The sequence below is a fragment of the Eubalaena glacialis genome, chromosome 19, assembly GCF_028564815.1.
Source record: "Eubalaena glacialis isolate mEubGla1 chromosome 19, mEubGla1.1.hap2.+ XY, whole genome shotgun sequence".
NCBI classification, from domain to species: domain Eukaryota; kingdom Metazoa; phylum Chordata; class Mammalia; order Artiodactyla; family Balaenidae; genus Eubalaena; species Eubalaena glacialis.
This window is the reverse complement of record NC_083734.1, coordinates 41,554,293-41,579,407: the sequence shown is the minus strand read 5'-3', so window position 1 is coordinate 41,579,407 and position 25,115 is coordinate 41,554,293. Positions and strand designations below refer to the sequence as shown.

At 54.0% G+C, this 25,115-nt stretch overlaps 1 protein-coding gene across 5 annotated transcripts; it reads right to left on the bottom strand.

The window, feature by feature from the left end:
- Positions 1-1,534: 1,534 nt before the first annotated feature.
- Positions 1,535-16,363, bottom strand: UBTF (upstream binding transcription factor). Of its 5 annotated transcripts, none has more exons than XM_061176055.1 (21): positions 15,943-16,363; positions 12,878-13,002; positions 11,200-11,375; positions 10,551-10,634; positions 10,298-10,453; positions 7,829-7,893; positions 7,431-7,551; positions 6,944-7,054; positions 6,462-6,595; positions 6,174-6,315; positions 5,838-5,879; positions 5,593-5,706; positions 5,335-5,490; positions 4,831-4,965; positions 4,448-4,558; positions 3,943-4,031; positions 3,650-3,839; positions 2,803-2,850; positions 2,623-2,694; positions 2,383-2,526; positions 1,535-2,297 (listed from the first exon to the last, which is right to left on the bottom strand). In XM_061176055.1, exons 2-21 carry the CDS (start codon positions 12,933-12,935, stop codon positions 2,172-2,174), a joined length of 2,274 nt encoding a protein of 757 aa, XP_061032038.1. In that variant the 5' UTR covers positions 12,936-13,002; positions 15,943-16,363; the 3' UTR covers positions 1,535-2,171. The 5 variants fall into 5 exon arrangements, with proteins under 5 accessions (XP_061032038.1, XP_061032037.1, XP_061032036.1 ...); XM_061176054.1 differs by lacking the exon at positions 15,943-16,363 and adding an exon at positions 15,467-15,643; XM_061176053.1 differs by lacking the exon at positions 15,943-16,363 and adding an exon at positions 14,150-14,290.
- Between the last annotated feature and the right edge of the window lie 8,752 nt (positions 16,364-25,115).

Sequence of the window (25,115 nt, the reverse complement as noted above, 5' to 3'; positions counted from 1 at the left end):
GGAAAACAGAACTTCCACAGTTGGCCTTCAGCTTAGGCAGACACCTCTCAGCCATTCCCTCCCACCTCCCATGATGCAAATTCAAGTTGCAGTTGTTGTTGAAACCTACAAAAACACTTCTTAAATATTAGGGAAAAAAACGGGGGGGGGGGAGTGAGGATCCTCCCACCCCAGCCATCCCATCCCAGTGCCAAAATGCACCGAGTCACCTCTCACAGCACTAACTCCCCCACCACCACAGCCCTGTTGGTACTGTAAGAATTTTTCAATTTTTAAAACAGGAAAAAAAAAGTGCCCCATTCAAAGTTGTTTTTAAATGAAAACACATTCCGCTAAAACACAACAGCGCAGGGGTACTCAGGGTAATGGGGTTCTTTGCAGGGGCTCTTGGGAAGAAATAGAACCTACAGACCCCTGTACCTAATTCCAGGATCAGGACAAAGGGGAGTAGGAGTGGGGAGTGTCCCTCCCTAGCCACCTCCCCCCACCCCAGCACCATGGCTAAGGCAAAGCAGATGGTCTGCCTTCCTCTGGGAAGGGGACCTACCTTTCCCATCCCACCTCCTAGGTAGAGTTCCCATTCTTCCCCATCCCTTGGCTTTCATTCAGAGGGGAAGGTGGAAATGCACAAAGCCCCAATTAAATAGGTCACTGATGTGATTTTTTTTTTAAAAAAAGAGAGAAGCCAAAATTTAATAAAAAACAAACCAACAAAAATTAAACCCACAGAGGCAAGGTGGCTTGGCTTATGAAGAATCTAGGAATCAGGGTACCAAAATGAGGGGGATGGCTGGGAAGGTTTAGGACAGCTGCAAAAGCAGCTTTTGCAGACCTCTTCCCCAGCTGTGGATTTGGGGAGGTGGGGCGGGGAAGGGAGTACACCTGAGAAATCAAAGGAAACAGGCGTGGGGTAGCTGGAGGATATGCGGGGGGAAAGACAGGAGGGATGTGTAAGTTAGGAGCTTCCAACACATTTCTTGAAGGCCAGGTTCAGAGCCCAGGGTGGCTGGGTGACCCCTCAGATGAGCTGGAGAGGCCTTTCCCACCAAATCAAAGCTTTAAGGTTCACCTGGTCTGTTCCCCCTCCCCACAGTCCTGCTGGATACTGGAGACTAGCAGTAGCTCCAATGACCCTGACAGAGGGAAACCAGTATAGGAAACATCAGAGTGGCTTCAGTACACCCCCCAAATTGAATTAGAGATCAAGCAAAGCAGAAGATATGGAGAAAGGGGCCACCTCAGCCTATCCCCACCAGGATCAATGTCTCCCAGGCCCTCACCAACCCTTTTACCAGCTTCACAGACTGAGGTGGGCGCCCCCTTCCCTCTTACACGCACAAATGCACATGTGCCTTTGCACACATCCACAGGTGCACCCATGCTATGTATAGGCCACACACGCGCACCGCACGCGCACACACACACACGCACACATATGCTTTTCCATACGCATCAAGACCGTTTTAAAAAAGTCCCAAACCTACCCTCTAAACCCTCCCTCTCCCAGAAATGACAACAGAGACGGCAGCCGAGGTCGGTAGGAAACGTCTCGTTGACAGCTCAGAGCTTAAAAAAAAAAAATATATACACATATATAAAAAACACTTCTGCCCCCTCCCCCCCCCGTGAGTGGGTCCAGGCAGCTCCTTCCCGCAGGGGGCAGGAGAGGGCCGTGGGGCAGTGCCTATTTTCCCATAGGCGCCCGCCCTCCTCTCCCATGTTCCCTGCCTCCAGTTCCAATGTAGGGGTCCAGGCTGCAAGCCCCTCTGGAAAGAAGGGGGTCTTCCCCAAGCTTCCACCACCCTCCCTTGGGTCAGGCTGCAGGTGTAGGGGGCCTCACTGAACTCTCTGGGACGCCCCCCATCCCACTCCCAGGTCCATTGTCCATGCCGGAACCGCAAGTGCAGAGGGGGGTGGGCTGGGCCGGTCCAGTGGTGGCTCAGTCTAGACGGTTGTGCTCCCTGGAGGGCCCCCCAGGGCTGATGTCTCTGAGGCCGAAGAGTTCTGGCCTGGGCGCCTCCAGTGCCTCCCCCCCCACCGTATTTTGTTTTAAAAAAAAAAAAAAAAAAAGGAAAGAAAGAAAGTGGGGGAGGCCAAGGGGCAGGGGACAGAACATAGGGGAGAAACAAAGGTGGTCAGTCGGGGAGGGGAGCCCCGGGTGGGGCTGAGCCTCAGTTGGAGTCAGAGTCCGAGGAGTCCCCCGAGGAGGAGGAGCTGGAGCTGCTGCCCTCGGACTCGTTGTCCTCATCCTCATCATCGTCCTCGTCATCGTCCTCGTCGTCGTCGTCCTCCTCATTCTGCGAGGCAAGGCATGTGCAGTCACCAGGTGGCCGTCCTGGCAGGGCCCCGCTCTCCCCTCCCACCGTGCCCCATCCATCCCACCTCATCCCCATCCTCGCTCTCATCCTCGCTGCTGGATTCGGAGGAGTCCCCGCCGTCCTCAGAGGAGTCCCCGTTCTCATCATCTTCCTCCTCATCATCCTCATCATCCTCATCTTCATCCTCTTCATCGTCATCCTCAGACTCCTGGGAGGGATGGAAGCACATCAGTGGTCCCTGCCACACCACTCCAGGCACCTCGGACCCCCGCTCCCGGTCCCCTTTCTGAGAGGGGCTCCTTACCGACTTAGACTGCAGGGTAGTCCGGCTGGACTTGGGGTTCGGGCCTCGCAGCTTGGTCATGCTCTTACGTTTCTGTAGGAGAGGATGGGGACGTGGGCAAAGGGAGCAGCCATGAGTTCCAAACATCCTCCCCCCCCAAGTTCCCTCCTTATCCCAACATCAGCCCGCTCCCAGACTCACATTAGAGATGTACTCTTTATATGCTGCACGGTCCTGGGGAGACAGACTCTGGGGGAGACAGAGAAGGAGGTGAGGGTTGGAACACGACCCAAACTACTGCTGACTGAGCACGCTGGCCAAGTGCCAGGCAGTGGGCTGAGCACTGACCGCCATCCCACCTTCGCCCGTCCCAGTCTCCCCATACCTTGGGTCACTGCAGAGAACCCCAGGGACCTGAGAACACAGCTCAGTGTTTCTGCTTAAGATGCCCTGAAGCCTTTCCTAAGCTACCCTGTCCTAAGACTGTTGGTTTTCATGTCTGTCCTGTTGCTCTACCCGACTCTGGAGGCTCCAGAGTCAGGGGCTTCCTCAACTCAGAGAAGCCCCATACGATGACTTCCATAGCCTGGCTGCATCACTCCTCCCCAGAAGCCAAGTCCAGAGCCACTGCCAATGCAGTCTGGGGGCTCACCAAACTTCTGAAACACTTAAAGCCTGCTAATTCCCTGGGTCCTTGGCCAACCTGCCTGGGTGGCTGGGGAGGACATCAGTGACTCTCCCCGCTTTACAGATCTGACTGCTCAAGCAAGGCACAGAAGGGAAGCTCAGCGGCTAGGGGCTGAGCCAGAGTCTAGGAGAGGTCCCCTGGTCCCAGCTGGAGGGAGGAAAAGGCAGTCTGATTTGGATTTTCCCACTCACTCGCTGTGTGACCTTGGCTAAGTTACTTGACCTCTCTGAGCCTTGGTTTCCTTATCTTTGACAGTCATCATTACCCTGAAGGACTGCTGGGACACTGAATGAAATCACGAATGCAGACCAGCCAGCACGCCGCCTCCGTCTCCCTTCCTACGGCCCCCCGGCCTCTCACCTTGACCCAGAGGTCCAGGTGCACTTTGTACTGCTTCTGCTGCTCCTCGGCCTGCTTCTTGTAGTGCTCCTTCTGGCTCTGCGAGATGCGCTGCCAGCGGCTGCCAATCTCCACCATGCGCTCCTTCAGTGGCAGGTGGTTCAGCTGCCCATTGGACAGAAGCTCCTGGGAGAACTTCTGGTAACCGTTCCTGGGAGGCGGGGGTGTTGCAGGGAAGGTCAGCAGACCAACCAAGCAGCCCTCCTGCCCTGACCCTCCCCATCCCTAGGGTGGACTCCAGCCCCCAGACTCACATAGGAGGCTTCTTGGGTTCTCCCTGGAACTTCATCTTCTTGGATGAGTTTGCAGCAGCCGGGGGTGCCCGCCTCTCACTCAGCTCTCTCTATGGGGACACCCGGAAAGGTCACACTCATCCTCCCGCCTGCCCCATGCCATCAGTCCTTAGCTGATTCTCCTTTCACGTGCCAGGAAGGAGGAGAAACTGAGGCACAGCCGGGGAGCAACTTCCTAACAACTCACACCTGTGTCAGACGGGCACTGCCGTCTGAAAGTGCTTTCATAATTGCACTCACACGACTAGTATCATTGCCCTCGTTTTAGTGATGCATCACTGAGGCTCACAGAAGGAAGTTAAGAGACTTACTTAGGGTCACACAACCCAAGCTGGGACTTCTGGCTCCAAGTCCCACGCAGTGAGGAAAGCTGCCCACCCAGGAGGGTGCTCCTGAGTTTTAAGTGGAGAGAGGTGGCCCCAGCTCCATCCTGCCCCACCGTGCTAACCAGAAGCCCTCTTTCTACCTCATATCGCTTTTGGTCTTCGGCCGCCTTCTTAATCCACATTAGTTTCTCCTTCTTTTCCATGTTGTTCCAAGTCATCTCCATGGCTTTCAAGGCCTTCTCCCGGTCGTTCTGGGGACAGACAGGGGTGTCAGCTGTGGGAAGGGTCACCTAGGGCTGGAGCGGGTCTGCATGGGCGGTGGCAGAACAACCCCTTTCCTATGAAATTAATAATAAAGCAACTACTTATCCAGAAAAAAAAAGAGAAAGAAAAAGAAAACGGAAAAATAAAGCAGAAAAACAACAACACACACACATACACACACACACACACAAACCAAAAGAAAGAAAAAGAAAAGAAAGAAAAAAAACCCCAAAACAACCCCTTTCCCACTGCCTGCCACCTTGAAGCGGGCCAGGTAGTCGCCGATGACACTCTGTTGCCAGATCTCCTCGGCTCTTTTGGGCGACTCTGGCAGCTTGCCTGGCTTCCTCTCTGACTGGGCCTTCAGTGCTGCCTCCCGGGCCTTGTACTTGGCCTGCGGAGGGGCGGCAGAGGCGTCAGCCTTCCGGCCACCCCCAGGGGGCGCACGTGGCTCGCCCAGCAGTTGAAGGCTCTCCCCGCCACCGGCAAGGGTGGGGTGAGCAGAGGCGTGGGCCGGTGCAGATGTCTCCTGCCAGGGGCTCAAGCTGCCCAGCGGCCCTGCTCCCCAGGGAGCCCCCAGCCCACAGCTGACCGCTTCCCGCCTTCCGGCTCGCTGGGTTCCCAGCCCCACCATCTGCGCCCAGGCACCCCTGCGGCTCACACCCCACACACACCTGGGGCAGGGTGAGGAAGTACAGCTAGCCCCCAGGGGAGAAGCAGCCCAGACTCTGCCTGGCAGCCCCTCGGGTCTGGCAAGCCTGACCTTTTTCTTCTCTGACAGGTCGTTCCACATGCGGGCCAGCAGGCGGGTCAGCTCGCTCTCTGAAAGCTCAGGCCGCTCCTCCTGCAGCTGCCGCCGCTTTTCTTCCGAGAAGATGAACATGGCTGACACGGGCCTCTTGGGCTTCTCCGAGCCACCCTTGTAGATGTGCAAAGAGGGTCGGGGTCCACGGGGTGCTCACGGGGAGCCCCGCCTCTGCCCCCCACCCCCAGGACCTGCTTGGTCGTGCCCCCTGCCCACCTTGCCCCCTTCCTGGGAGGGCTTCTTGGAGGCTGGGCTGGTGGCTTGCTTCTTGTTGATGTTCAACATCTTCTCCTCCCCCAGGACCCGCTGCTGCTCCTCCTCAGGCAGGCTCTGGGTGGGGAGAAGGGGCAGCACAGGGTTGAATGTCTGGTCTCCAGGCTGCTTCCTGGTTGTCTTAAGGGCGTTGCTCACCAATCCCCCGGCCTCCCTCTGCCCACTGCCCTCCCGAAAGGAACACTCACCTCTAGAAAACGGAGCAGTTCCACCTCATAATCTTTCTTTTTCTGGGAAAGGAAGGGGAGTCAGGGTCAGCATGGGGGCAGCCTCACTGGAGACCCTCCCATGCTCGGGGGACAAACAGTAGCCCTCAGCAGACCTTCCAGAGCCTGGACAGGGCCTAGTCTCCCTCCATAGATGGTAAGCGCGAGGCCCAAGAATCTGCCTGGCTCAGCCCAGATGCTAAACCTAGTACAACACCATGTCTGAAGCAGGTGCCCAGGGGTCAGACCTCATGCTTCAAACCCCCAAGGTTCTCCAGGAGTCCTCCCTCTCCAGGGCTGGCTCCTGCCACGGCTCACCTGGTCGCACTTCTTGTGGTAGGCATCCTTCTCCTTCTGGGAGAGCAGCTTCCACTGCTGGCTGCACAGCACCATGCGCTCTGTGCTGGGCACGTCCTTCATGTTGGCCATCAGCTCTGCGCAGTACAGCGAGTAGCTGTTCCTGTCACGACCGGCAGCGAGGGAGGAGCGGCCCTGTGAGCGAGCTGGGAGGCCCAGGGCGGCAGCCCCCTCACCTGCAGAGCCTGGGCTGAGGCCCTCCCCCAGCCCGGCTCCCTAGCTGCCCACCCGCCCCAGGGCAGCGCTCACGGAGGTGGCTTGGTGGGTCGCCCGTCAAACTTGTCCTTGAGCTGGCGTTCGGCCTTGGTGAGGGTGGACTTGGTGATGCCCTCCTCACTGATGTTGAGCTCGGGGTGCTTCTGGATATAGTCACGCATAATCTCCTGCAGAGTGAGGTGGGGGGGATGGAGGGCAACGGGGTGTGGGGTTAGCCGGGGCCGGGGGGGTGGGGGAGAGCCGCTGGGAAGGGGAGGCAGGGAGCAAAGCTGGGGGGTGGCCGTGTGTCTGCTGTGTCACACGAGACGTGGTGCCCTGCCCTGCCCTAGCCTGAGATCTCATGGTGGGGGGGGGGCCGGGCGGGGAAGGTAGGGGCAGAGGTGAGGGGCCCAGAAGGCCCCTCCCTCAGCGGTAGGATGGGGAGAGACTGCCTGCCGCAGAGTGCGGAGGCCACAGAGTCAGAGGGCAGAGGCTCGTGAAGAGCCGGGCGGGGAGGAGCGCAGCGGAAGCCTAACCTCGTACTCCTTCCGCTGCTCCAGGGCCTTATGAATCCATTTCAGCCTCTTTTTGTCCGAGAGCTGAGACCACTGCTTCCCCAGGGAGTCCTTCACCTCCTTCGTAGTGGCCTGCAAACCAAAAGCCGTCAGACACACACAGGCAGCCAGGGGCGGGGGGGAGGGGAAGGGGAGGGGGACACAGAGGCCCCCGCCCCCTCAGGCCACAGGAGGTCACGAGAGTGTCCCCCACAGGCCAGGAGGGGAAGGCAGAGAGGCGGCGGGGAGGGGGGCGGGGCGGGGGTCCCGCCTGGGTGCAAGGGGACAGGCTCACACACGCACACATGCACACACTCGCACGCCAGCTGGCCCAGGCCCTGTCCATGCAGCCCACCCCTGGGGAGGGGCCTCCTCTCCTGCTCCCCTGCACCGTGCCCGGCCGACCTGGCGCGGCTCCCCCTTGCCACTACCGTGCGCCCTCCCTGCCACCCCTTGGCCGGACACTCACATCTGGCCGCACTTTGAGGTACACCTTCTTCTCGTGGGTGTACCACAGCTGCTGGGGGGTTTTGGGCTTCTCAGGGATGTCCGACTTCTTGGCATTCTGGATTAGGTCTGGGTGATCCTCCCTAGCCAGGGCACGGGGAGCAACAGTCAGTGGGGGGAGGGGGATCCTGCCAGGGCAGACCCAAGCTAGCTGCCCCACCCACCAAGGCTCCTTGGCCTATCAGCTGGGGCCTAGTGGGACAGCAGTTGCCTGCCGGTCCCTCCCCTTGAGCCTGAGCCACTAGGGTCAACAGGTGACCCATCCATCTTCCGTGCCTCAAGTGCCAGGCTCTGGTCATTGCTACCCTCTCCTGCCGCACCCAGCGCCCTGTGGCCCTCCTCTGGGCTCCACTGCCTTACCTGAATCGGGCGAGGTTTCGCTCAAACTCCTGTTTCTCCCTCTGGAAGTCCTGAATATATTTCATCTGGGGGGAGGAGGTGACGGGGTCATCCACAACCCAAGGCCTGAGCTACAAAACCCACTAAGTCCTCCTTGCTAGCTATTTTGCCTCCCAGTTGGTGATGTGTACAGAGGATGTCATGAGCAGGAAAGGGATGGCGGTCTGCCTTCCAGTGGGCTGGGGATGGGGGACTCAACAGTAGCCCAGACAGTGGGAGCTACAGGGGTCTCCCAGAACACATCCTACATCCTATCCCCTCCCTTTAAGAAAGGGAAAGAGTCCCAAGAAGGGGACATGGCATTATCCAGTCACACAGTAAGCAGCAACAGGGCTGGGACTCCCCGCAACACTACCCCTCTGCCTTTCCCGAACGCCACGACATTCCCAGTGAGAGTCAGAAGATGTAGGCCTTGCCCCTGTCGCGCTCTCCTCCTGTGTCTGTGGCAGCTAATACTAATCTGCCCCCTCAGAGGTGGCCCACAGGGCAAGTGGCAGGCTGAGTCCTGCTTCCAAAGGGAGACCACATTGAAGGGAACCCAGAGTGAATCCTTGCAGCCCAAATCACATCTTAATAGATCTGTCTCCTGTATCTGGATTTTTCCCCCCATCTGCTACCTTTGGGTCCCTGGCTGTCCTTGGCAATCCTGACACCATCCCCACCCCCACCCCCTTCCTCAGTCATTGCCACCTTCCCTGCCTCTGATCCCTTCTTCCAGGCTCTTGGCTCTTTGGGTCCTTGAGCCCTCCCTCCCCGAGCCCCGTCATTCTCCTTTGCTGCTTGGCTTCCCTTCCTTCGCCTGCACGGGCTTCTATCAGCCTGGTCCTCCCTTCCCACCATCCCACCTCCATCCTGGTATCCTTCCTGCCTCTCCACACCCCTCACTCTGACTTCCTTTCCAACCTGTCTCTTTCCCTTCCTCATCTACATCCTGTCCTGGCTCCCACTCAATGTCCATCTTTCCTTTATCCCTCTTCTTCCCAGATTCGCAAACGAGTTAGCACTGGAGGGGGCCAGGGGCTCAAGCTGATTGAGCCCAACCCCTGCCTCTCATCAGGCGCAAGAAGCGAGGCAGCTCCACTTCCCTCCGAGGTTCCCGCAGAAAACCGGGAGCAGAACCCAGCCTCCTCAGCCCCAGTCGCAGCCCTCCTCATACAAAACAGCAGCTTTTAGAGCCAGAAGGCACCACCCAGATCAGGCTCACTCTCCACACCTCAGATCAAGATCAGACCCGAAGGACTGAAGTAACTTACCGAAAGGCACATGCACAGCGATTCAGTGGTAGCCAGGAGAACAGGCCCAAGACCTGTGTCCCCTAGGCCGGCACTCTGTCCACTCTACCACGGAGTTTCTTCTATCCCTCCCTGAACCTGAGACCCTTTGCCTCTCCCTCCCACCCTGCGGAAATGTCTCGGTGTTATGTGTACAGTCAGTTCTGTGCCGGCCCCATCGTAGGGGTCAAGAATAGCTCCAGCGATTCATACTCCGGCTTGGCTCAAGCAGTAGTTGCAGACAGCCGGATCTACCCAGCCAAGCTAGCTCCTCTTCTGGGTACAGAACCAGGCCACGTGAGCCCGAAGCCAGGGTGTGCAGACCAGGAAGAGGGCTACTCCCAGTGCTGGTGCCCTCCCGAGAGCTGGCTGCCTGCAACTCTGTGTCCTCTCCCAGCAAATAAATGTGCCCTCTTGTCTCTCCTGCTGCCCCTTGGCAACATCTCTCCCTGGCTCCATCTCACCATGTAGCATCTCCTTTTGTGTCTCTCTCCCCACCCCATCTCACTCGTGTCCCAGCTGCAATGCTTTGCTGTCTATCTCTGCAAGGTACCGCATGATCTCACTGTGCTGTGTCCACCCCTGCCTGGGAGGCTGGGCAGCCCCTGCCCAAGGTTAACGGGCTTGAGGGTCTGGGAGAGCGTGAGGCCACGAGGGACAATGTGTGCAAGGGGAAGCCCGCCCATGTAACCTGTGGACGTGGCAGTGAGAAAAGCACTAGGCAGGGAGCCTGAGCACTAAACCGGAGTCCTGGGACACGATACCCTCCTGCACCCCAGTTCATTGCCCACAAAATCAGGATAACCCAGTCTCCCGGGGTTACCTCTACAAGCATCAAACGAGACCATGTGGGGAAATATCAGAAGTGAACAGCTCTGCAGGCCTAACCGTGAGGACGTGTGTGTGAAAGAACACTACGGGTTTTGCCTGCCTCGGTCAGGGTTACACCTGCAGCAGTGCCCACGCCTGAGAGTGTGTGGGCCTGGGAGAGGGTGATCAGGTGTGGCTGCCCAAGGCCCTACCCTGCTCAGCTGACCCACCCACACCCCTGATGCCAGGTCCCTTGGTCTAAGCCCTCACCACCCCCGACAGATGACCTACACCATACCAGCTGCTCCCGGCCCCTTCCCTCCCTGCACCTTAGTCCCCCTCCCCCCACCTTCTTCTTCTCCGGCAGCTCTTTGTATTTCTTGGACAGAATCTTGGTCAAGTCCAGGTTGCTCATCTCGGGGTGGAGTTTTGCGTACTTGGCCCGCTTCTCCATGAAAAAGCGGAAATAAGGGGTCAGAGGCTTCTTTGGGAAGTCCGGGTGTTTCTGGAAGGAGGGACAAGGACATGGTCAAGGTGAGACACCGTCCGTTCTTTGGACCTTGCCTCTACAAACCTTTGTGCTCCTTCTCCTGGAAACTCACCTTGAGTTTTTTGCCTTTGTAAGGATTTTTAACATGTTCCTGAGCATCGAGGATCAATTCTGTCAACGTACGGAACTTCCTCACCTGGAGGAAGAAGGGAGGTGAGTGGAAGGGGAAGTTCCAAAGAGGGGGACACCACCCAGGAACGAAGCCTTGTTTCCCAATTGGCCTTCTCTACTTTCCACTAGACTGAAGTTATCAAAGGAGGAAGGCAGGGGCCGACAGTGACACAACTCAGGCAGCCCTGACCCCAGGCAGACACCCAGGCACTGGTCTGTGCTTACTGCAGAGGCCCAGGCAATCAGTACACAGCACAGGACAGCAACAAGGCGACCACCTGACCTCGAAATGGTTGTCCATGTCAGCACCTCATTCAATCCCCACAACAGCTCAGGCAACAGATTCTCTAAGACGGTAAGTATTCAAGGCCACACAGCTAGAAAGTGGCAGAACTGAGAAGTCTTGGTCAGTGCTGTCAACCGTGCCACCTCCCGAAATGCGCAAGGGCGACCACAAGAGCACCTTGCCTAGTCTCTTTCCTTCCTGTTTATAGACTTCTGTTCCATCTCCTCCACCAGGAAGGTTGAGGCAAGGGTAAGTGTAGATGTGTGTTTCAATGTGTCAGGAAGGGGGTGGGGGGATCCGTTACCTCGTTAGAAATCTCCACCCATTTGAGCTTGCACATGTCTCCAGAAAAGTCTTTAAATGCTACTTTTTCCCAGTCCATATGTGACTCGGTGGTTTTGAACTTGGAGCTGTCATTGGATGGAAGGTTGTTCTTCATGCATTCCAGCAAAGTCAGCATGTCTTCCTGGGACCAGCGGTCTGGGGAAGGGTAAGAAAAGCCATCATGCCTGGCTCATGCCAGCCCCCATCTGCTCCCCAGTCCTTAAGCACTCAACCCTTCCTTCCCAGAGCATCCCAGACCCTGATTATTTCCCATCTGAAGGCATACACAAGACATGGCCTGGCCTTTAGGAAAAGTCATGGCCATACAGATTAGAGCGGGGACTGCAGTCCACACAGCATCAGGCCTAGAAAACCAGACTTGGACTCAAGTCTGGCTTACTTCAAAGCTATTATCATTTCTAACATGCCAGCTTGACATGGGTTACAATTTACTGTAGTGAAGTGGGGGGAAAGGAAGCTACAGTGATTTGGGACACTGTTGGAGAACAGCTAGCTTATCGGAGAAGGAAGGGAAGGAGGGAGGCAACACATCTAAACGTGAAGCTAAATTCAATCCAAGTTCTAGGTGGCTACCCTAAATGTGCAGACTGAGGAAGGGGTGTGGGCAGTAAGGAGAACCCACGCTGATGATGTTTCTCTCCGGCACAGCTAGAAACTAGCATTAGAGGCATGAGTATTCCACCATCCTACCCCTCCTCTCAAAGAGGACCAAAGGAGAATTTGGGTAAAACAATGGTAGAACCATACAGGGCAGCTGTGAGGCAAGGCAGGCAGGTGGGAAAATGCTCCCAGGGCCCTGCTCCAGGGAGACACCGCCCCTCCGCCCCCTCCCCTAGAATTCTGAGTTGTCTTCTCAGTCCAACTCCCCATGGAGGCAAAAAACGGAGTCTGGATCAGCTATTTCCAGCCACTGAAAGGTAGCTCCAGTGAGGCCTCTCTGGAGGGTGGCTACCCTGGAAAGTGAGCTAGGAGGACAGCTATCCAAGGCTAGGAGTCAAAAGGGCTCTTGTATTTACATCTGGTAACCTGGGCCAGGGTTGCCACAGATGGGTCACATGAACCCATAATCCTCTCTCCTCTCAATGTCCCACAGGCATTGCCAGATGCTCAGATTCATCCTACTCCCTGCCACCCTACACACTGGATCCCCATTGGGTGGGGTAGGGTGTAGTTATTTATCTTTGAAGCCTCAAGCCATCAAAACACCCTTTCTCTCCAACCTGCCTCACCAAAAACTGTCCTCTTAATAACAATATAAAGAACCTGAAAAGCCTCCCCAATCCCTCTCATCTCCCCCTTCCTCCACATTCCTCATCTTCCCTCCCGTTCCAGGACACTGTTGGGGACACACTAGAGCTGACGGGGAACCCCAGAAGGAAGACTGGCATATGCCTCCTTCTCCCCCTCTGACGTGGGGGTAATGGAGTGTGAAAAATACAGTTTATAGGTTCAAGGCCAAATAATTTGGGTTTAGCCAAACCCCCAGTGTAAGGGATGTTTGACACTCAAGCCGCTCCCTCCCATATCATTTCAGAGAATGCAGACTGGAGAAAACCTTTAGAAGGGGAGTGGGCCTTGCAGACCTACGTGAGAAAAGAGGATTTAAGTTAAAGAGGCCTGAGGGTCGGGGCTCCTACCTTGGCCTTTGGGGGCGGCCATTTCCAGGTCTGTGGGGCAGTCGGCTTCTCCGTTCATTCTCCAGCCGTCCAGCCACTTCCTCGGTCGTGCTGACCAGGCAAGCCGGGGTCAAAGCCACCTCACCCTTTAGAAGAGACACGAGTCCCCACTCAGGCGGGCTGAGAGGTGGGGGACTGTCTATCCCTCCCTCCCCCAAAGGGGAGGGGGACACAAGCCCACACTCTCAGAGACCCAGGCAAGACTCTAGGAGGCTTAATGAGTTGGTGGGGGTGGGAGTGCGCTCCTCCTCTACCTCCTAACCCCACCCCCCCCGCCCCCCAGCCCCTACAGCCCCGCTCCTCGGCGTGCGCCCTCCCCTGCCCACGCGAGAGACTGCTCCCTGCTCCCGCGTGCAGCTATAGCACCCGCCCTCCGCCCTCCTTCCCCCACCCCGGCCAAAAAAAAAAAAAAAAAAAACACTCCTCCTCTTCTGTGCGCCCCGCCCCGGGGAGGCCCCAGGCTGGAGGGCGGGGGAGGAGGAAGGGCGGGTAAAGGGCGCGCGCGGCCGCGGAAGCGGGCACGCGCTGTAGTCTCCTCCTCCCGCTCCCCCCGATCGGTTCCCCCCGCCTCCGCAACCCGGCGGGGACCCGGACGCAGCGCAGCCGCCGCCGGCCCCGGAGCGCAGCGGCCGCACCGCCCCCGGGGACCGGATCCGGATTCCCGCCGCCCTCCCCCTCGGGCTCCCGACGCCGTCCCCGCCCGCCTGGGCGGGCGAGCAGCCGGAGAGAAGCGGCCTGGCCTGCCCCCCGCCCCCGAGCCACCCACCCCGGCCAGAGGCGCCGCCACCGCCCAGCCACCCCGACGCGCACGGAGGAGCCCGGCGCAGAGGCGCGACCACGGCGGGAACCGCCGCCTCCTCCCCCGAGCCTGCGGCCCAGCCCCGCCGGCGCCCCCGCCCCGGCCTCCGGGGAGCCGAGCCAAGGAGAGGGCGGGAGGACGGCGGCCGGGAGGCGGGAGAGCAGCGCTCACCGGCCCCGCCGCCCCCTCCGGCGGCCGGAGAGAACTGCGTCTGCCGGCTCGGAGAAGCGCGGGCTCCTCCGCCTGCGGCCGGGGCTCGGCTCGGGCCTCGCTTCCTGCCCTCCCCTCCCCCGGTTCTCGGCGTCCTCTCCAGTGCCCTGGTCCTCTCTCGCCCAGTCCCCTGCCCGGAGGTCGCCCCGGGTCTCCCCCGGGTGTCCACCGCACCCACGGCTCGCGCCCCGACCCCGGCGCGCGTCCTCAGCCGCCTCGGTTACCCGGTGCAGCGCGGCCTCCGGACTTCCCGCTCCGGCGGCTCCCTCCCCGGCTCTGAGCGGCGGCGCCCTCCCCCGCTCGGCCGGGCACAGCCGCAGCTCCCTCCCGCGGCGGCAGCGGCTCCTCCTCCGGGCGCGGCGGCGGCGGCGGCGCTGGGGCGGCGGCTGCTGCTGCTGCTGTGGCGGCGGCGGCTGTGGCTGCTGCTTGCTGCTCCTCGCGGCGAAAAGCACAAAGCACAGCGCCCTCCGCCTGCAGGCAGCCCGCCCGCCGCCCGCCCGCCGGCCCCGGCCTCAGCTCGCACACCCCCCGCCGCCGCCGCAGCCTCCGCCGCCGGAGCGGGGAGGAGGAGGGAGAAAGGAGGAGGAGCGGGAGGGGGGGGCGGGAGAAGCGGGGCAGCGAGCGCGTCCTTCCCCGTAGAGCGCACACCGACCCCCGGGGAGCGAGCGCCAGCCCGCCCGCCTCGCCGGCTCCGCTCCCTCCCACAGCCTGCCCGGGCGGGCTCCGCGGGGGGCAGCTGGGAGGAGGGGCGGGAGCTGGGGGGACCCGGGCGGCCGAGGCGGAGGGAAGGAAGGAGGGGAGGGGGGTGGTGGTGGTGGTGGTGGTGGTAGTGGTGGTGGCGGCGGCGGCGGCTGCCGCCGGGGAGGGGGGGGCCGGGGCAGGGAGACACGCAGCCGCCCGGATGGCGGCGGGGCTCGGAGCCGAGGCAGGCGGGCGGGCGGGCGCCGAGAGCGACCTCGCCAGACCCGCGGGGGAACTAGCAGGCTCGGCCGGCGCGGGAGGGAGGGCGCGAGGTGCGGCCGCAGAGAGGGTGCCCGGAGGACCCCCAGGCGGCCGTGGAGGCTCAGGGGTCGGCTGCAGCCCTGCTCCGGAGCTCTCTCCCCAGTCTTCCGAGCTCAGATTCGGGCTTCCACTCCAGCTCTCATACGCTCCCCTCGCCCGCCTCGCTAAGCGGGCGGTCCGCGCCCACCCTTATCCCCGGAGCGTAGCCACCGGCTCGGGGCGCACGCACGCCGATCGCGGCGCCAGGCTTCGGCGCCTGCCTCGCGGTCGCCTAGCTGCCAAGCAGCACACACGCGAAACTTTAAAAAAAATTATCCCTACAAAATATCCTTGCAAATTAAAAAAAAAAGTCTCCTTTGCTCCTTAAACCCCGCAAACAGCGAGGGGGCGACGGGCTGCGGCGGAGGAGCCTCTCTGGGAGCTGGTTCAATCCAGCCCGGCATGGCTCCCCAGGCCTGCCCGGGCGCATGGAGATCGGCGCCTCCGCCACTCTCAGCAACCCCTCTCCCCCGAAATCGGCGGCGCCGGGGCTCACTTACCGAGCGTGTGAATGGGAGCGCGAGCCAGGGGCACCTTAGGGGTGCGGCGGGCCGAAGAGCCGAGCCGCAGCTCCGCCGCAGCCGACGCCGGGGCAGCAAGTCGCCAGACAAAGCCCGAGATGGCGAAGCGGAGCGACGGCTAATGGCGAGCCCCACGCGCCGCGCTCCGCCCGCCCCGCTCCGCCCGCCCGCCCGCCCGCCTCGGCGCAGCGCAGCGCCGCTCCGAGCGCTCGCCCGTCAGAGCCGCCTCGGCGCCGCCGCCGCCGCCGCCTCCCGGGCCACCCGGGCCTCGCCTGGCCCCTCCGCCTCCTCCGGGCGGCTTAGCCTCACCCCTTCCCTCCCACCGCGCTGGGGGCTGCACGAAAATTTAAAAAAAAAAAAGAAAAGGAAAAATGCTTTTTTTTTTTTTTTTTTTTCCTTTGGTAGGGCGGGCGTGTTGAGACTTTCGGGTCTTTTTGCCCCCAGCTCGCACTCACCTGCGGAGCCGCCGGGAGGGCTGGGGGTGGGCGCGCGGGGCTGGAGCCGGCGAGCGCGGGTTGAAAGCTAGCCAAGCTCTGCAGCGCCCGACCCGGGCGTATACGCCGCCGCCAGTCCCCGCAGAGAAATCGTCCTCCTACCCCCGCCTCCATCGCTCTGCGTTTCTCTTCCAATCAGCCGATCGCTTGGCGGCTCCTCCATTCTCCGGCCAAGCCCGCTGCCTAGAGCGAGCTCCACTCCTCCATCTGCTCGCCCGGCTCCTCGCTCCCCTGCCGCGGCCGGCGAGACGACGTGAGGACGGAGGGGGATTTGCGAGGGAACCTGCGGCTTCCCGGTCCCATTGCTCCCTCCCCGCTGCCGCCTGCCTCCTGCTTCTCTCCTGCGTCTTTCCAACTCTCCCCTGTCGCCACTGGTGTGTGTCTGAGTGTGTGCGCGCTTTTTTTTTTTTTTTTTATTGCTCTTTGCTTTTGCAACCCTGGAGCCAAGGGGGGGGGGGATAGAAAGGGGGGGGGGGTGTTACCAAAAAGAAAAAAAAAAAAGCAAGCAAGAAGCTCTTAGGTTTGTAACACATTGGAAAACCGGGGGAGTACCCCGCCTCGTCCGATCTCGGTACCCCGCGAGGGCCTTCCGGGTTTTAGAGCGAGCCTCTCGCTATTCTCAATAGGGTTTAGGGTCCGAGGAGTCCGAGCAAATAATTCTCCCCCTGGGCCGTAGCAAGGGGGTGTCAGGGTGAGAGTTGGGGGGCATTTCTCAAGAAGCAAAACCATCCCTCCCACCCCGGCTTCGGTAGCTGGGCCGGAGTCCGGGTTGAGAGCAAAAATCCCGGTTGGTTTAGGCGAAGAGGATTCCGGGGCGAAGTCGGAGCCGCGAGACCGCGCTTCGAGCATCTCCCCTTCGGTCTCTGCCTCCTGTCCCCTGCCTGCTCCCCGTTTAATTTTTTTTTTTTTTTTTTGCCCCCTCTCCTTTAATCTAATTTCTTCCAACTCCACCTTTGTTGTTAACCGGCGTCACGCCCGGACTAGCCAATCCCCGCCACGCAATCAGCTTGTCAAAAAGGCTCGGCCAGCCCTGGGAAAACAGGCCGCGGGCACTGCCCCCCCCCCAACCCTACCCCCCGTCCCCCGCCCGGCGGCGGCGGCGGGGAGCCGCGAGGGGAGCCTTGCACCCTGGCCTCGCCGCCCGAGCCGCAGCAAGGCAGCCTCCTCGTAGATTTCCGCTCTCCACCATTCTGAAGGCCGGGGATTTTAGAGCCTGGGCGGGGATCGAAAGGCCTGGGCGGGACCACCATCTACCCTCCCACTGCCGTCGGCTGTGGTTGTCTGTCTCTGCCTCTTCTCCTCCGAGGAAGGTTCATCTGGACGCAGGAAGCCAGAAGACAGTCTGAAGAACGCCTGCTTCCAATAGGCGAGCCTACGGTTTGGGCCATCGCTCCGGGGGCAGAGCCATTGCTCCCGGGTCCCGGAATGCCAGTCTACCACACCAACACTGCTACGGCCCACATCTCGGCCAGCTGGGTCACCGGCCCCTTTGGACTCTCCCCTGGCACACAGCCTTTTCCAGCCTCACACAACAGCCTCGCTGCTGCTGTAATTCCTCGTCTCCTGGGAGAAATGAGATTCCTTTCTCAGGACTTCCATAGCCCACATCTGCCACGTTTCACAAACAGGGAGGAAAATCCTGTCAAGATCTGGTGTGTCCGGATTTTTCAGTGGGTAGGGCATGTAGGAGGGGCCGATTTACCTTGATGCTAATGAAGCTTAAGCTTCAGGGCTCCTCATCGCAGGGCCTGTTCAAGGGCCTGTCCTTAATTTTGATTCATTTGGTAGTATTTTTGAATCTCCCCCTCCCCTCCACTTGTACAAGTTTCAGCCCCACAAACCCAGCTCTGCCCTTGGAACCTACAGAGGGCATTTTGTGTAGGACCAAGACATCTCACACTGCACTTGGAGCCTGCAGGGACTGACTTTCTTGTTTTGACTGGGAAACAGCAAAGGGTTTGGTGTCAGAAGTCCCAGCTTCCGAGCTTCGTGGCTTCCCAACCTTCTCAACAGTGTGAGTTTGATTGAATCTCTTAACCTCATCTGATCCCAGTTTCCTTGTCTATAAAATTAAACTAGCAATCCTATGTTCTCTGCTTTCCTCGCCAGGGGCTGGAGGGTCGAGTGAGATGATGTACGTAAAACTGTAAAATACTCCACAATGTCACTTGCGATGTTTACAATGAGACTTAGACCCCAAGAAAGTTCCAAGTCTTCCACACACAGATCTGGAGTCCAGGTGTCCTGGCTCCTGGCCCTGAACTTCTTGGCTGGGCCAAGGGGCCTTTCGGTAAAGGGTTTTGGAATAAAACAGGATGAACATGAATCATAAGAAAGATAATTATCATTATTTTTTTTAAATTAATTAATTAATTAATTAATTTTGGCTGCATTGGGTGTTCCTTGCTGTGCGTGGGGCTTTCTCTAGTTGCGGTGAGCGGGGGATACTCTTCGTTGCGTTGCGCGGGCTTCTCATTGTAGTGGCTTCTCTTGTTGCGTGCAGAGCACAGGCTCTAGGCACACGGGCTTCAGTAGTTGTGGCATGCAGGCTCAGTAGTTGTGGCTCACGGGCTCTAGAGCGCAGGCTCAGTAGTTGTGGCGCACGGGCTTAGTTGCTCCGAGGCATGTGGGATCTTCCCGGACCAGGGCTCGAACCCGTGTCCCCTGCATTGGCAGGCGGATTCTTAACCACTGCGCCACCAGGGAAGCCCAAGAATGATAATTATTGATTTTTCATTTCTTGGGCAGCAAAAATCATAGCTGGCACTTTTCCCACTTGGAAACCAATTGGCTTGTTTTACATCTATTGTGTCTCTGGTGAGGTCAGGAGTCTAAGACTTGGGCTACGGGCCAGAGCATGAGGAAACCTACCCTTGGTCTTTTTTCTATGCCGCCTCTCCCAATTCATTTCCCCCTCCCTCCCAGTTTTCTGCCCTGTGCCTTGAAGCAGAGCCTCAGCATTCCACAACCCCAGCCAGGCTGGTGACAAGGCATAATCCTAGTTACTCATTCTCCACTTGGCCCCAGCCTTTCCTTGGGTTGCCAGTATCCCAGCACTAGCTCATATAAAACCCCTACTGTGCCTGGAATGCATTAACCAAAGTGTGGCACTTAAATTCCTAGTGTACATGGAGTAATTTTAGATGATGTACAGATGAATATATTGTTTTCAAAGTTATGTATTATAATGTGTATTTGGAAATGCTTTTTTTTTTTTTAATTTAAGATAGTGACGTAAACCTGCTTCTTTTTGGGGGGGGAGCTACTGTCCCTCATTTATTTTTTTCTTTTTTATTGAGGTGTAACTTACAGATAATAAAGTGTACACATCTTAAGAGTACAGCTTGATGCATGTTTACCTATGTATACATAGTATACATGTTACATATATGTATGTATATATATACATACGTATACATATATATATAATGTAACTACCACCCTGATCGAGATATTGAATATTTCTAGCATTGAGCAAGCTCACTCAAAGTCAATATTCCCCTCCAAATGTCACCAGTATTCTGAGCTATTGCCATAAGATAAGTTTAGCCTGTTTTTGGAGTTCATATACATGAAATCTTTCAGTATGTATTCTTTTACATCTAACCTCTTTCACTCAACATTATGTCTAAGATTAATTTATGATGTTGCACGTAATAGTGGTTCATGCCTCTTCATTGCTATGTAGTATTCCACTGTATAAATATACCACAATTTATTCTTTCTACTTCTAATGGGCATATGGGTTGTTTCCAGTTTTTGACTACTATGAATAAAACAGCTTCAAACCTTCTTGTGCCTATATTTTGGTGGATATATGCATTCATTCCTCCTGGGTGTATTTCTAGGAGTGGATTCCTATATCATAGGATATAAATATATTGGACATTATTAGATACTGCCAAGTAGTGTTGTCAGTGTTTTTGGATTTTGGTCATTCTAATAAGTGTGTAGTGATATCTCATTGTTTTAATTTGCAATTCCTTAATGGCATATGATGTTGGATATCTTCTCATATGCTTAGTTGCCATCTGTATATCTTTTTTGGTGAGATGTCTGTTCAGATCTTTTGCCCAGTTTTTCAATCAGGTTGTTTTCTTTTTTTTTGGCTTGCCATGCAGCATGTGGGACCTTAGTTCCCCGACCAGGGATTGAACTGCCAGGGAAGTCCTGAGTTTGTTTTTTTATTGTTGGATTTTAAGAGTTCTTTGTATATTTTGGCTAACAGTCCTTTATCAGAGGTGTCTTTTGCAAATATTTTCTCCCAGTTTGTGGCTTGTCTTCTCATTCTCTTGACATTGTCTTTCTCAGAGCAGAAGTTTTTTATTTTAATAAATTCCAGTTTATCAGTGATGTCTTTCATGCCTTTGGTGTTGTATCTAAAAAGCCACCACCATACCCAAGGTCACCTAGGTTTTTTCCTGGGTATCTTCTGGGAGTTTTATAGCTTTGTGATTTAGATTTGGGTATATGATCCATTTGGGGTTAATTTTTTGTGAAGGATATAAAATCTGTATCTAGATTGATTTTTAAATTTTTTACATGTGGATGTCCAGTTGTTCCAGCAATTTTTTTTTTTTTTTTTTGGCCGTGCCACGCAGCTTGTGGGACCTTAGTTCCCCCGACCAGGCATTGAACCTGGGCCCACGGCAGAGAAGGTGCCCAGTCTTAACCACTGGACCACTAGGGGATTCCCCAGCACCATTTGTTGAAAAGACTATCTTTGCCACATTGTATTGCCTTTGCTCCTTTGTCGAAGATCAGTTGATTATATGTATGTGGATCTATTTCTGGGCTCTCTATTATATTCCATTGATCTATTTGTCTATTCTTTCACCCATACCACACTGTCTTGATTACTGTAGCTTTATACACATCTTGAAGTTGAGTAGTGTCATTCCTTGAACTTTGTTCTTCTCCTTCAATATTGTATTGCCTATTCTGGGTCTTTTGCCTCTCCACGTAAACTTTAGAATCAGTTTGTTGATATCCACAAAATAACTTGATGGAATTTTGAATGTGATTGCTTTGAATCTGTAGATCAAAATGACAAGAACTGATGTCTTTTTTTTTTTTTTTTTAATTTATTTTTGGCTGCGTTGGGTCTCTGTTGCTACACGCGGGCTTTCTCTAGTTGCGGCGAGCGGTGCGCGGGCTTCTCATTGCGGTGGCTTCTCTTGTTGCGGAGCATGGGCTCTAGGCGTGCGGGCTTCGGTAGTTGTGGCATGCGGGCTCAGTTGCTCCTTGGCATGTGGGATCTTCCTGGCCCAGGGATCGAACCCGTGTCCCCTGCATTGGCAGGCGGATTCTTAACCACTGTGCCACCAGGGAAGTCCAGAACTAATGTCTTGAAAATATTAAGTTTTCCTATTCTTGAACATGGACATTTCTCCATTTATTTAGTTCTTCTTTGATATTTTTCATCAGAGTTTTATAATGTTCCTCATATAGTTCTTATACATATTTTGTTAGATTTATACTTAAGTATTTCTTTTCTTTTTTTTTTTTTGAGTTCTAATGTAAATAACACTGTGTTTTTCATTTCAAATTCCTCTTGTTCATTGCTGATATATAGGAAAGCAATTGACTTTTGTATATTATCCTTGTGTCCTGTAACCTTGCTATAATCATTTATTAATTCCAGGAGTGTTTTTTGGTTGATTCTTTCAGATTTTCTACATAGATGATTGCGTCATCTGCAAAAAAAGACAGCCTTATTTCTTTCCTCCTAATCTGTGTTTCTTTCTTCCTAATCTTTCCTTTTCTTTTCCTTTCTTTTCTCCTTATTGTATTAGCTAGGATTTCCAGTACAAGGTTGAAAAGCAGTGGTGAGAGAGAACATACCTACCTTGTTCCTGATCTTAGTGGGAAAGCGTCAAGATACTCACCATTAAGTATGTTAGCTGTACCTTGTTTGTTGATGTTCTTTATCAAATTGAGGAGCATACTCTATTCCTAGTATGCTGAGAGTTTTTATGATGAATGGGTATTGAATTTTGTCAAATGCTTTTTCTGCCTCGATTGATATAATCATGTGATTTTTCTTCTTTAGCCAGTTGATGTGATGGATTACATTAATTGATTTTCAAATATTGAACCAGCTTTGCATATCTGGAATAAATCCTACTTGGTTGTGGTGTATAGTTCTTTTTATACGTTGTTGAATTTGATTAGCTAATATTTTGTTGAGAATTTTTGCATCTATATTCATGAGAGATATTGATCTGTAGTTTTTTTTTTTTCTTGTAATGTCTTTGGTTTTGGTATTAGGGTAATGCTGGCCTCATAGAATTAGTTAGGAAGTACAGTTATCCCTTGGTAACCACAGGGGCTTTGTTCCAAGACCCCTGCAGATACCAAAATCCACAGATACTCAAGTCCCTTATATAAAATGGCTTAGTATTTGCATATATCCTATGTACATCCTCCCATATACTTTAAATCACCTCTAGATTACTTATAATACCTAATACAATGTAGCCACTATGTCAATAGTTGAAAATACAATGTAAATGCTACATAAATATTTGCCAGCACACAGCAAATTCAAGTTTTGGTTTTTGGAGCTTTCTGGAAAAAAATTTTTTGGAATATTTTCGATCCACAGTTAGTTGAATCTGCAGATGTGGAACCTGAGGATACAAAGAGTTGACTGCTTCTATCTTCTGGAAGAGATTGTAGAGAATTGTTATAATTTCTTTCTTAAATGTTTGATAGAAATCACCAGTGACCCATCTGGGCCTGGTGCTTCTCGTTTTGGGAGGTTACTAATTATTGATTCAATTTCTTTAATAGATAAAGACCCATTCAGATTTCTTCTTGTGTGGATTTTGGCAGATTGTATCTTTTAAGGAATTGGTCCATTTCATCTAGATTATCAAATTTTTAGGCATAGAGCTGTTTATAATATTTCTGTATTATCCTTTTAATGTATATGGGAGCTATAGTGATGTCCCCTCTTTCATTTCTGATATTAGCAATTTGTGTCTTCTCTCTTTTTCTTAGTTACCCTGGCTAGAAGCTTATCAATTTTGTTGGTCTTTTCAAAGAACCTGCTTTTGGTTTTGTTGATTTTCTCTATTGATTTCCTGTTTTCAACTTCATTGATTTCAGCTCTGATTTTTATGATTTCTTTTCTTCTGTTTAATTTGCATTTAATTTGCTCTTTTTGTTCTTGTTTCCTAAAGTGGAAGTTTAGATTATTGATTTTAGATCTTTCTTCTTTCTGATACTATATGCACCTGGTGATATAAATTTCCCTGCAAACAATGTTTTTGCTACATCTTACAAATTTTGATAAGTTGTATTTTTGTTTTCATTTATTTCAAAATATTTTAAAATTTCTCTTGAAATTTCTTATTTGACCCATGTGTTATTTAGAAGTGTGCTGCTTTATCTCCAAGTATTTTGGGATTTTCAAGCTATCTTTCTGTTGTTGACTTTTACTTTAATTCCATTGTGTTCTGAGGGTAGACATTGTATGATTTCAGGGTTTTTTTATTATAAATTTATTTATTTATTTATTTGTTTATTTTTGGCTGCATTGGGTCTTTGTTGCTGTGCGAGGGCTTTTTCTAGTTGTGGCGAGTGGGCGCTACTCTTTGTTGTGGTGTGCAGGCTTCTCTTGTTGCGGAGCACGGGCTCTAGGAGTGCAGGCTTCAGTAGTTGTGGCATGTGGGCTCAGTAGTTGTGGCTCAAGGGCTCTAGAGCGCAGGCTCGGTAGTTGTGGCGCATGGGCTTAGTTGCTCCACGGCATGTGGGATCTTCCCGGACCAGGGGAGATCTTCCCATGTCCCCTGCATTGGCAGGCGGATTCTTAACCACTGAGCCACCAGGGAAGCCCCACTGTATGATTTCTAATCCTCTAAATTTGTTAAAGTGTGCTTTATGGCCCAGAATGTGGTATATCTTGGTAACTGTTCCACGTGTGTTTGAGAAGAATGTGTTGTTGGATGAGTAGTCTATAGATGTCAATCATTTACAGTTTATTCACAGTGCTGTCGAGTTCAACCATGTTCTTACTGATTTTCTGCCTGCTGGATCTGTCCATTTCTGATAGAGAGGTGTTAAAGTCTCCACTGTATGGGACTTCCCTGGTGGCGCAGTGGTTAAGATTCCGCGCTCCCAGTGCAGGGGGCCTGGGTTCGATCCCTGGTCAGAGAATTAGATCCCACATGCATGCCACAACTAAGAGTTTGCATGCCACAACTAAGGAGGCTGCGTGCTGCAACTAAGGAGCTCTCGAGCCTCAACTAAGGAGCCCATGTGCAGCAACTAAGCAACCAGCGAGCCACAACTAAGACCTGGCACAACCAAAAAAAAAAAGTCTCCAACTGTAATAGTGGAATCATCTATTTCTCCCTGCAGATCTATCAGTTTTTGCCTCATGTACTTTGACACTCTGTTGCTAGGCCCATACACATTAAGGATTGTTATGTCTTCTTGGAGTATTGACCTCTTTATCATTAAATAATGCCCTTTTTATCCCTGATTACTTTTCTTGCTCTGAAGTTGCCTTTGCCTGAAATTAATATATCTACCCCCACTTTTTTTTGGGGGGGGGCGTACTGCGTAGCTTGTGGAATCTCAGTTCCCCGACCAGGGATTGAACCCAGGCCACAGCAGTGAAAGCACTGAATCCTAACCACTAGACCTCCAAGGACCTCCCTCCACTTTCTTTTGATTAGTGTTAGCATGGTATATCTTTCTCCATCCCTTTGCTGTGAATCTATATTTGTACTTATATTTAAAGTGGGTTTCTTGTAGATAATATATATTTGGGTCTTGTTTTCTGATCCACTCTGACTATCTTTGTCTTCTAATTGGTGTATTTATTTATTTGGCTGTGCCGGGTCTTATTTGCGGCACTGCAGCACGTGGGATCTTCATTGCAGCATGCGGGATCTTTTAGTTGCGGCATTGGGAACATGGAGTCTTAGCCACTGGACCACCAGGGAAGTCCTTTAATTGGTGTATTTAGACCATAGATGTTTAAGGCGATTATTGATATAGTTGCATTCATACCTACCATATTTGTTACTGTTTTCTATTTGTTGCCCTTGTTCTTTGTTCCTAATATTTTCTTCCATACTTTTCCTGCCTTTTGTGGTTTTAAGTATTTTATGTGAATTCAT